The sequence below is a fragment of the Maniola jurtina genome, chromosome 2, assembly GCF_905333055.1.
Source record: "Maniola jurtina chromosome 2, ilManJurt1.1, whole genome shotgun sequence".
NCBI lineage: Eukaryota > Metazoa > Arthropoda > Insecta > Lepidoptera > Nymphalidae > Maniola > Maniola jurtina.
Window position 1 is genome coordinate 2,517,501 of NC_060030.1, and position 12,207 is coordinate 2,529,707.

The 12,207-nt window shown below is 38.2% G+C and overlaps 2 protein-coding genes and 1 long non-coding RNA gene across 3 annotated transcripts in view; 1 reads left to right on the forward strand and 2 right to left on the reverse strand.

Annotated features, from left to right (window-relative positions):
• The window catches only part of LOC123870959 (neurogenic protein big brain), an 88,989-nt gene extending 86,791 nt beyond the window's left edge, over positions 1-2,198 (forward strand). The window contains exons 5-7 of the mRNA XM_045914480.1: positions 31-201; positions 1,189-1,385; positions 1,679-2,198. Coding sequence (XP_045770436.1) covers positions 31-201; positions 1,189-1,385; positions 1,679-1,809 — 499 coding nt within the window. The 3' untranslated portion in view covers positions 1,810-2,198. The remainder of the gene's footprint in view (positions 1-30; positions 202-1,188; positions 1,386-1,678) is intronic.
• The window catches only part of LOC123871050, a 17,362-nt gene extending 13,300 nt beyond the window's left edge, over positions 1-4,062 (reverse strand). Inside the window, exons 1-2 of the long non-coding RNA XR_006797201.1 lie at positions 4,052-4,062; positions 3,601-3,606 (exon numbers count right to left, since the gene is read on the reverse strand). This is a non-coding gene — a long non-coding RNA (uncharacterized LOC123871050). The remainder of the gene's footprint in view (positions 1-3,600; positions 3,607-4,051) is intronic.
• A 3,821-nt stretch (positions 4,063-7,883) lies between these two features.
• The window catches only part of LOC123871002 (ras-related protein Rab6), a 37,469-nt gene continuing 33,145 nt past the window's right edge, over positions 7,884-12,207 (reverse strand). The window contains exon 6 of the mRNA XM_045914520.1: positions 7,884-10,183. Within this exon, the coding sequence (XP_045770476.1) occupies positions 10,113-10,183 (71 nt within the window). The 3' untranslated portion in view covers positions 7,884-10,112. The remainder of the gene's footprint in view (positions 10,184-12,207) is intronic.

The following is a 12,207-nucleotide window of genomic DNA, read 5'->3' on the forward strand; positions in this document are numbered from 1 at the left end:
GTTTCATAGGATTTTATAAACCTATTCCAGGGATCTCGACGAGCTGGACAAGCCGGCGTTCCCGTCGCACCACCACTACCGCCACGCGCCCACATACTGCTCGGCGGCTGCGCCTCGACCAGACACCACGGAGCCGCTGTACTCCGGCACCAAGTCGCTGTACTGCCGCTCGCCGCCGCCCACTCGCCACACGCTGCACAGGTCTGGCGGACCCCCCTGTCTCATGTAACTATTGGTGTCTTTGGCTGGCTGAACGAATTACCCTCGTACTTAGATACCCCGGTATAGTAAATTCCAGTTAGTTCTTGCACATATTAGATGATCTTTTGGATGAGTACCTAAGCCTAAGCACCAATACATCCTGACTCAGCACGGATCTGATAAACCCCATGTCTCATGTATTGGTGTCTTTGGCTGACTGAACGAATACCTAACCCTTGTACTTAGATGCCACGGTATAGTAGGTTCCACCCACAGATGAGTAAATAGTTTCTCTCATCTGTGGTTCCACCTATAGGTCTCCTTAGTTCTTGCATGGATTCGATGATCTTTTGGATTAGTAAGCCTAAGCACCAATACATTCTGACTTTGCACGGATCTGATAAACCCCGTGTCTCATGTAACTATTAGTGTCTTTGGCTGGCTGAATAGATCACCCGTTTGTTATCCCTTAAATTGTACTTAGATTCCATCTTAGTTCCACCTTGTACTTACCATAATAATTATCTTTTGGATTAAGTACTTACTTAGTAAGTCCAGGCCTGACGGACCTCCGTGTCTAATGGAATTGTTGGTGTCTTTAGCTAGCTGATTAAATAATATCCCTTCTAACCTGTTACATTAGATTTCATCATAGATTTAATTTTATTTTTTGCACTTCTATACTTTCAAGTACTTAGTATAGTGAGCATGTTATTCCCCAATTCCTTATAACTAGGTGGTCTCTAGAATTATTATGAATAAGTAAGCAAATAGGTAGGTATATTATATAAAAAAATTGGCAGATGAAAAACCAAGGCAAACTATCGGAGTTTGGTATTAAATAATACTTAAAAACATTATTGTCAGCCATAATATTATTTCCTTTATTATGCCAGCTTTGAAGATATCGACTATTTATTCAAATGTTTACTACCTAGCATATTTTTTCGAAGATTCCTAAGTCCACACCAAACACTTTGATTCCAGATCACAGTCAGTGTACAGTAAGAGCAGCGGCGCGGGCGCAGCGACCGTGCCTCAGGCCACCTCGCTGGCGGCCACGCAGTCGCAGCTGCTGTTGCGGACGCCCACACACACCGTCACCATGAACCAGAATGTGCACAACGCGCAGAGGGACCCGGCCTACGGGGCCACTGCGAACGGCGTGCGACCCGGACCCGCTGGTGAGTTTGACTCTTTATGCCTCGGGTGGAGAGGCGCAGTGTTATAAGCCACCTGGTGGCACGCTGGTGGCTACAAAGTCGCATCAGCTGTTGCAGTCGCCAGTCGCCCACACGTTTAATTTGGCCCCTTAAAGATAAATGGCTGTCTGATATAGTAAGTATGTACATGACGGGTGAAGCTAGAAAGACTGCCATCAGAACAATTTGGATACTATAAAGGTTCTTTTGTTCCCTCTCAAGGCACGGAAAACTTATTGGCCAGTGCTTTAAAGTTAAACCCCTTAACATTCCAGGTGCAGCAGTCCAAGAGCGCCGCGACTCAGTGTACGGAGGAAGCACGAGACGAGGGCCGCTATCCTCAGAGGACAGCGCGTACGGCAGCTACGCGCCCGCGAGGGCCTACCGCCCTCCCGAGCACTACTAGCGACGCGCCTCGCAGCACAATATTGCGCTGCTGTTTGACGTGTGAACCGCCTGACCCCTAACGATCCAAACGTGGATCGCGGTGACCCGTCATTATCTTACTAAAGACTTTAGCTTTTGCAGTTGACAGAACCAAGGTACCCCCATAAATAGTTATGAAAAAATCAAGGTATAAGGGGGAAAATAGCAGTGCGGCGTATGTCAGCTAAGCACTTGCAAAAGGCCTCGCAGCACTATATGGCGCTTCTGTTTGACGTGAGAACCAAACTGACCTCGTGAATCGTGGTGACCCACAGAGATCCTAAGAATGGTGACCCGTCAGTACTAAGACTAGCTTAGTCATAAACAGTGGAACCCCACGCCACAAATAGCAATAATAAAATCATTCAGTGTAAGAAGAAAGTTTATACGTATGTATCAGTGTGGTATTGATGGCAGTACCTAACTACGGTGGCAGTACCCGCGCGAGCCTACGGCCTGCCCAAACACAACTAGAGATGCGCCTCGCAGCACAATATTGCGTTGCTGTTTGAAGAGTGAATAAAACTGACCTCGTGGATCAAAGTGACCCGCCAATATACTATAAAGCGCCAATATACTATAAGTTGGTTCTATAAAGCGCACTTTGTCTTTGCTTATACTTAAGTTTCAGTTAAAACGAGACCGATTTATGCCAGCGGTATAACGCTGTCTCGTTTTGACAGTCTTAAGTCTGAGCAAAGTTAAAGTGCGCTCTATAGATCTCAGCCTAAAACTTTAGCTTCAACAAAAGAAGTGGATAAAACTGTGATCTGATCCCGTGGATTGTGGTGACCCATCATAATACGTAGCTCTAGCTTCAAAAAAAATTAGCTACCCACCCTCCCGAGCCTCCCCTCCATGAGGAGGAGGGGCCTCCTCATTTTACCTGACGTCGAACAAAAACAACCCAAAAAAATGTTGTAGGTAGGTATGGTGAAGACATTGTGACCTTAACAGACTAAAATATTAAATGAAGCTAAGCAGTGAATTGAGCATATACCTTTGTGCTTTATAGTAATAAAAAAATAAAAGTAATTGTAGATTATTTCGAGATATTCTTTAAAATACTACTTACTTATAGGTAAACTATAAGGTAATTAGGTAACCTCTGTGTAAAAGTTATTCCTAAAAGGTTAAGAACCCTGCCCTACAAATCGTCTTATTCCGTTTATCCACCCTAAAACAGCCACCCTAGGGTGTATACTCGGAAACGCATGTCCTTCTATCCACTCAGGACTTACAAAGAATATACAAATTCGCCGTCCGGAGTAAGTAGACCACGCGTTTCCGAGTTTACACCATAAAGTGACTGTTTTAGGGTGGATAAACGGAATAAGCCTACAAATCAATGTAATATACCTAGGTATTGTTATTGTATACATGATATTGTTAAACGAATCTAGATATGTCTCCTATGAAGATACAATATAATTACTATAAAATTCCTATCGTAGATTATGTATAAAAATTGTAAATAACTACGTATACACTAAATTATAATAATTTGATCATTAGGGTACGTTAGGAATAAATGTGTGTGAACAAAAACTGGAATAGTGTAGATTAACGAAAAAGGGGTTAATGTGGCTAATTCTGTTGTACCTACACATCTCTAAACTATACTAAATTGACAGTTCTAAATCTACGGGGAGAAGTTAATATAGGACTCTCTCTCTCTCTCTCTCTCCAATTGACAAGGACAAAAACTCAGTGGGAGTTACCCAATTTGAGTGGCCAACCAACCTCAAACGGACCTACCGATTTTCCGTACCTACTACTCCATTAGAGAACTTTAGAAATACAATTCGAATTGAGTTCATTGTGAGTTATTGTCTTTGTCATTTGTATGGAATTACACGAGAGAGCCCTATAGGGCTCTATCAAGTTCAAGTATCAAGGAGAGAAGTTAGTAGCTATACCTAACTTCTTTCTGTAGATATAGTGTTATCTTTTTCCGCGGGGAGCGTTATGGAAGGGATAGCAATATATTTAGAACTGGCATTTAGGATTAGAGATTGTGTACAACAGAAATAGCTACAACTGTCGAGTTATGAAACCAAATTAATTCCAAATACTTAATTTTAACGTTTTTTTTAAATTTATATTAAGTAAATAGGTAAGGTTTTTTTAAGATAATAAAGAGTAGGTAACTAGGTGCCTATCATAGCCAAAATTAAATTAGTTATTTTATTTGAGATAGTGGTGCTTCGGTTGAAGTTTACCAAATAAATTCTGGACCAAATCAAGTATTAGGGTGGCATTACTTTCACTCCCATGAAATTATTTTTTGTGTAAGTATCGGCCGTGGTTCGCTACCCTCCAACCCGTAAAGCCGTGCCGCCACGTGATTTAGCGCTCCTGTACTATGTACGTAGAATCCGATGAGGGGTAATAAGTGAAATAAAGACTGCCATACCTCTTCCAGGTTGATCTGCTCCTGTCTTAGACTACATCAACTATAGTACGTGACAGGTCGAGATGGCAATCGGGGTATAAGGCGGGGGGGGGGGACGACGACGACGACGACGACGACGACGACGACGACGACGCCCCACACACCCGCGCTATCCCGCAACGGGTTAACGCGGGGGCTGTGTGGGTGTGCGGGGCGTTTCCACCCCGATTGCCTTATATAATTGTTTAAATTGCAATCAAGGGATTGTCATTGAATATAATTAAAAAACCTACTTGTAACCAAATTGGCAAATGCACCATGTATTTAAGTCGTCCTTAAAACCAGTGGTAAATAACTACTTTTTATAAGAATAATATAAATAAATAGATATATCGATTTTAAAATGTGTAAGTAAGTATCTACAACGAAATAAGATTGTCAGGACTGTACCATAATATTATTATGATAAATAATAAGAATGAATTAGGCAACTGTACAAAGTGTTTTCGATTAGTAATTAAACATAATATTATTGAGGGAACTAAGTCGCTTTTATTTATTATTTTAATTCAACGTGTAATTTTGTTAGTCTGTTTCCAACAGCCATAACTCGTAAACGACTTAAATACATAATTCCAGAAATTTTTATTTTCCTAAAAAAAGGTTTGATGGCGGTATCCGTTAATTTTGTGTGGCCAACCGCTTTAAAAATGTGCCGCTAGTGGCGTTTTTGTTTCTCCATAGATACATAGATAGTGAATTTTTTTAACAATTTTTCAATATTCGAAGTTCATTCTGTGTGCTTAGTATGAGATTTTACATCTTACCAACGCTGATAGAATTCGATGTCGAAATACAATAACTGCAGATTAAAATGGACCAAAAGCTCCTAGATTTAAGGTCAAAAATTCAGTATCATCGATTTTAATTTCGCAACGTTTCCATATATGGACGAACTTGAGCTTTGAAACAAGGCTGTTACGGTCCACTTTACTTTAATATTAGAGTGGTCGATAATAATCAATCTACAACGTTGGTGAGAAGAAAAATCTGACTCATGGTCGATTTATTTTAGACCGAGTCCGCACAAGGATGGTACCTACACAGCTTAAAGAATTATACTTAGTATGGAGTAATTCTTGTTAGATTCTATTCCACCTGGACGCAATTGTATTGAAAATTGTATGGCTACAAGTGTAAACTTTATTCGGGCATTAATCAACTGCAAAATAGAACTAAAACTTAAAAGTAATATAATAATTATAAGACTGTTACCTTTGTAATGTTAATTATTATTTTAAGGCTTCCAAAATAATAATAGAATAAGATATTTTAAGTGAAAACCTCATTGAAATAATGTAAGTAGATAAATAATAATTAATAATGACATTTTTGAACAATCACAACCTCTAGCTACATATTCTCACTCGTTAATCGTATTCAAAACTACTGTATGACATATTCAGAAATAAATTTACTTGCAGTTAAAAAGCAGTTTCATTTTAAGTATAATTAGAAAAATACAAATCGGACATACTCGGCGAGACGTAATATTGACCGCGCGCGTACGCGTGAAATTTGTAATAGAAGTTTACACCTTATTTATATCAATTTATATTTGTCTGTGATCGGCCACTAGCAAGGAGCTCCACAAAGAATGAGACGGATTTAGGCCATAGTCCACCACACTGGTTAAGTGCGGATTGGCAGATTGCACACACGTTTGTGAATATTATGGAGAACTCGCAGGCTTCCTCACGACAATGTTTTTCTTCACCATTCCACAAATCTGCATAACTGAGAGTTCTCCATAATGTGATCAAAGGTGTGTGAAGTCTGCCAATCCGCACTTGGCCAGCGTTGTAGACTATGGCCCGTGCTCAGTAATGAGCCAGCAAAGTGGGTTGGTGATGATGATGATTCAATAAAACTCAATTTGTATTTAAAATGCTTTTATTATCCGGAACATTATGCTAATCTCGAATAATTGTAAAACAATATTTTTTTTCTATTGACGAAGCTAAAGCACGTTGCATATTGCATGAGAACGTAAATTCCTTACTTTACCACAATTCGATTTCGTAACATTATTATTGCATATAAAATACTATAAAAACCTTTCATCTTCGTCCGTTCATTTGAATAACAAATACGGGGTCCTACATTAATGGTATTTCTAGAATAAGTCACAGACGCGTGGAAAAAGATAGACTGGGCGCCAAAAAGGCTGGCAACATAGGTACTTATAACACACCAACACAATAATTCTGACGGAGTGCGATGCGCTGAAGTTCAAAATATAAAACCATAGTATTTTTTATGATATCCTACATGAACTTTCTCTTCAACTTTGTTTTGTTTATCGCGGTGACTAAATCTATCTTTTTCCTTATGTCTGTGTATTAAGTATAATATAATAAAAAAGGAAATAATCTGAGCTACTCCGGCAGTGAATCCTAATATTAGAATGAATAATTTCTATTAAAAAGTTACTTTCAAGAAATTCCAACTGTTCTGTATTACTGAACCTTTTTTATTTAACTTACATACAGTGACATAGCAATATGGCGGAAGAAAAGTGGGGCCCTCCATCTAAAGGGGCCTCGAGTTCTTTGAGAAGGTCAAAAGATTTTTCAGTAAATTCGTTTTCAAATCAAACCATTCGAACTAGTGTTAAAAACTACATAAATGCAGTGTCAATGTAACAGTGCTTGTGCTACTTAACTAATAGGTCACAAAAACATAGTAGGTACCTATTAGAATAAACTAAGGACACTTATGCAACCGTAAATTAGACTTAGAAATTATTCGCGAGTAGAAGTTCAAGCTAAAATAATGTTAGGTACTTATGACTAGCCCAAAGGCTAGATTGTAGTAGAATAAAAGCTGCCATTGTTACCTAATGGTTCTTTAAACTTAGTAGAAATTAATAGTAAATTCGTAGGTATCACTAACTAATTAGTATAACGAAGATTTGATTTAATCAGATGAAATGAATGAATGAAAAATGAAATAAAAATTATTACATAATTAAATTGGATTAAATCTTAAATAATACTCAAAAAGGGCCTTACTACCACTGTTTCAATATTGTTTTGCATTTTTATACAAAAACAACATTGAAACATTATTAATTTAAGCGGTGATAGTAAGGTCTCTGTTGAGTATTATTTTAAGATTTAATTCAATTTAATTAAGTAATAATTTTTATTTCATTTAAGTAAGAAAAATTCTCAAATATAATTATGAAAATATCGGAAAGGTCTAAAAAATCCAGGGGCCTTGCCGCCATGTTGTTACGTCACTGCTCAGACAAACTTAAAAATATGAACTAGCAAGTTAAAATACTAATTGTGCTTCAATATAATCACTATAGAAGAAGATTAAATCCTTACATTAGATTAGTCTTAGGTATCATCAGCAGATCGCAACGATGCGTGACCGGCAAGCCGTATCCTTGTCTCGTCCAAATAAATATATAAATAACAACCTATTTACATAATGTGAGATCTTTCACGATTTTTTTTCGAGCAGCCTTTGAAACCTGTGTGCTTAGTATACCTAGTGCATACATTTTGAGGACGCATTCGCCATATTTGCTGTGTCAACTGTCATGTCAAAAGTACGATTTAAGTCCTTAATTTAGATTAGATTTAGATCATCCTTTGGGATAAACGGGGTAAACTGTACTTTTGATATGACAGTTGACACATAGAGCAAATATGACGAATAATCTCTCATAATTATGCATTACCTATATGAGATTTTACAAATCACCAACGTGGATAGAATTCGAGCGTCGAAACACAATAACACCTTAGTAAAATCAACCTAACAAGTAACATTCCTCATTCAGTTCCACTTTCCGCTTGGAGCGCTGGTTATAGATGTATAGACTGAAGTGATTCGACGGCGACGTTCGAATTCTGTCAAGGTTTGCGAGACGTAAAATCTCACACTAAGCACACTGGTACAAAATCGATAGTATCGATTTAGAATTTAAAAAAAAAAAACGAAATTACAATAAATACTTAATGCTCTTCGCAGTTTGTAATCGTTTTTTAGATATTATAAGACCTTTTCTCGTTTCCCCAACCCATAAAAGTGTATGCTACATTAGGGTGCGTTTTCACAGAAGCGAAGGAGAGCTGTGAGCGGTGAATGTGTTCACTGAAACGGAGCGGACCCGACAAGAGGCGGGTAGAGTGACATTATTTATCGTTTACTGGAAGTAAAAAGTTCTGTCAGGCTGAGGCTCTCAGTAGACCTCAATCTTAGAACAAAACAGAGTTGTGTGGCCATGGTGGCTCTATACTTAGCATACTTTGATTTTGCTCAGATAGTTTAAACGAGACAGATTTATTATCGTCTTCTAACAGTGTCTTAATTAAAGTCCCTCTAGACAGATATCAGTCTTGAGATCATAGAACGCACTTTGAATTGGCTCGGACTTAAGACACTGTTAAAACGAGACACCGTTATATCACTGACATAAATGTCTCGTTTTAACTTAGGTAAGCTAAGGTCTGAGCAAACTCAAAATAGGTACGCTCTGTATCTCAGCCTTAGTTAATGTTCTCGCTACAACCACTGTCGCTTCGCTAACTCCGAAATATTCTACCCAGCTTCATCCTAGGCCGCTTTATATTGATGTAATCATTTCACTTTAACCGAAATAATTTAAAAATTAAACCTTATACGCAAGTGTCTTGCGAAATACAGCACGTTTAACTTAGATTATGTTCTAAAATTAGACTAGAGAAAAAGATAGACGGCTACCTAATTGCCGTACCGTAAAAGCCGATTGTATTTTGATGGCGCTTTGTCGGTCCAACCAGTAAATAGCTACATTAGGTCGCTTCAACTAGCCTAGCAATTTACAGGCAATGTTGCGTGAGGAAGAGTTAGCTGCCTGTCTGAAATTTGGTTTATAGATGGCATATCTATAGATGTCAGTTGTTTCGCACACACATATAATCTCAGGAGTCGGCCCGGAAATCATAACTGCAAGTTCGCTTGAGGCTTAGCAAAAACTGACGTGATTCGTTTCACGCATTCCTGCTGCGCTTTTGCTCCTGCTGGGCAGAGCGGGTTTACGTACTTTAAATAAATATGTTCGCAAAGGCTCCGTCTATCTTTTATCTCTAGTCTAAGATACCAAAGTAGAAAATGTTAATGAAATTGCATATTTTAGGGGCAATTCGGTTTCTCTTGATGCAAGGGGGAGAGGAGACAGGGGACGAGGAAAGGGTGTGACTGGTAACAGGGAGGGATTTAGCACACGCAGCCATTTTCCTTGTCCTTCTGCTCTGGCCTCTGAGCCCATGGTCGCTGAGTCTGCAAGTCCACAGAAGTTAAAGACATTGGAAGAACTTTTATACGAACCACAGTTTAAATAGAAAAATCCATGAACTTGCTTAATATGGGTGAAAGTCGATTCTTCTATATGTGGCCTTGTGATCGCAAGGGGTGGGGGAGTAGCTGGTGACAGGGGGAGGGGAAGGGGTTCAGCACACGCAGCCGCTCTCAATGCCCTCCTGCTCGAATCCCATGAGTGACTGAGTCTGCAGGCCCACAACTTGAATAGAAAATATTCTTGAACTTGCATATTAGGGGTGATTCGATTCTTCTATGCTTGCCTCCGCGGTCGCAGGGGGATGGGAGTGGGGGAGTGGGTGGTGGTAGGGGGAAGGGGAGGGGTTCAGCACACGCCGCTCTCGTTGCCCTCCTGCTCTAATCCCATGGGCAACTGAGTCTGCAGGTCCACAGCTTGAATAGAAAATATCCATGAACTTGCAGGTCGCGAGTAGATTCTTCCAATACGTGTGGCTCCGTGAAGCGGTGCGGGGGGTGGGGGAGTGGCTGGAGGTAGGGGCAGGGGGAGGGGTTCAGCACACGCAGCCACTCTCGTTGCCCTCCTGCTCCGATCCCATGGGCGACTGAGTCTGCAAGTCCACAGCTGTAGGGCTTGAAGTTAAGGATATTGGAAGAACTTTCATAAGTAGTCTAAGTCAACATCCAACTACACTACACTTAACATCCTTTTGTAGGTAGTTATCATCTTAAATCTTGAGTTGTTCTTTACATGATTATGTTCAAAGGTGATTGAAAATAATCAAACCCGATCTGCAGAGCTTCTATTATTACTTATATTTTAATGATGACGTCGTCATGGTAGTGGAGATTAAAGACGATAGATTTTTGAGGAAACGTTACCGATTTAATAGGCACAGATAACGTAAACTTCCGAGTATTTTTTACGCTTAGAATTGCAACAGGATAAATCCGACCTTCGGATTAACCCTTTAGCAATAAAACCTGGAAAATTTATAGTTTTTTCAAACAATAATATTTTCACTAGAATTTCTCCAGCCAATTTTTTGATTTGAATTTACGACCGAAATTAACCAATCTATCTGTAAAATCTTAACAACGTTGTTATTCAACAAAAAATACAATACTTTAGACAAATAACAACGTTACTAAATAGCTTATCGACAGATTACAGATAGATTGGTTATTATGAAAGGAATAACAAAAACCTGAACTAGTGTTTTAAGAGTTTTATTCAAAATATCAGCGTGAGATACGGGTATTTACAAACAAGTCGACGAAACAGAGTCCATTCACTACCTTACATTAAGCTATACGCCAGGCTGCACTCGACTTCAAGTCAATTTAACACCAAAAAAATTAGATGACGCCATTTTTATACACACGTTTTAATATATAATTTGACAAATAAAACTAGTGCTACCCTTGTCTCAATGTTATATTTATAGAAGGACAGCATGCTTTATTGTTATATCAATTTAGTTAAAAATTCTGTATGTATAAGAATTTTTGTCAAAGCTTTGCGTAATTTAGACAAATTCATAAGATCCATTGTGAACGGGCAACATCGATTATTTTCTTTTTTATGTTATATATAGACTAAAAAAAAAATTGCAGCAAGTAGATAGAAGTGTCTATGGTTGTAAACAACTAAATAGACAGCTCTAAAAGTAAGGGTTTCTTTTTCCGCACAGTACATTATGAAAGGGATAGCAATATTTTCAAACCTGGCAATTTTTAGTTTAGAGATATACAACCGATTTAGCACCATACAAAGCAAACTAAAAATATTTCTGTACATTTTACTACAGATATATATTGAGAAAAAGTGTACAGCTGTTATGTAAACCTTTGCATGCCAGACGAGAAAAAAAAAACCTTTGCACATATATAAACACTGTTGCACGTTCACCAATAATAATTGCTGTGATAATAATGGTAATGGTACTTAATTAGATCTAATCATAAGAAAAATAAATCTCAAAAATTATAATACATTATAATATAAAATCTCACTTAAAATTATATCATATATAACATAATCTATACTAATAAATAAAATTGGAGTGTCTGTCTGTAATTTCGAAATAACTACCGCATATTAAGGTCATATGGTTATTTGAACGATACTATAACCGAATCACACGTTTTTAAAATTTTTGTCTGTCTGTCTGTCTGTTTGAAAAGGCTAATCTTGGGAACGGCTGAACCGATTTTGACGGGATTTTCACAGACAAGTAGAGAATTGACCAGGGAGTAACATAGGCTACTTTTTAACCGACTTTCAAAAAGGGAGTTGTATTTTTCTACCTATGTACATCGAAATCTCCGAGATTTCTGAACCGATTTGCGTCATTTCTTTTTTAATCGATAGAGGAACTTTGCGACATTGTTTCATAAAAAATTTGGAGTCCAACTCCTCAATCTTGATGCTGCAGGGGATCTGACCAATCCACGCGGGCGAAGCTGCGGGCATCAGCTAGTATTTTATAAATGTAGAATTTTTTTTGGAACCAATTCATGCAACAACTAGTGAATAAAAAAAATATTGCTCCTATATAATTAACTACATAATATGCAGATTTCATCAATTGATATTACATAATTATTAATTACATATTAAATAAATTATCAAAAAAGCTGGAATGG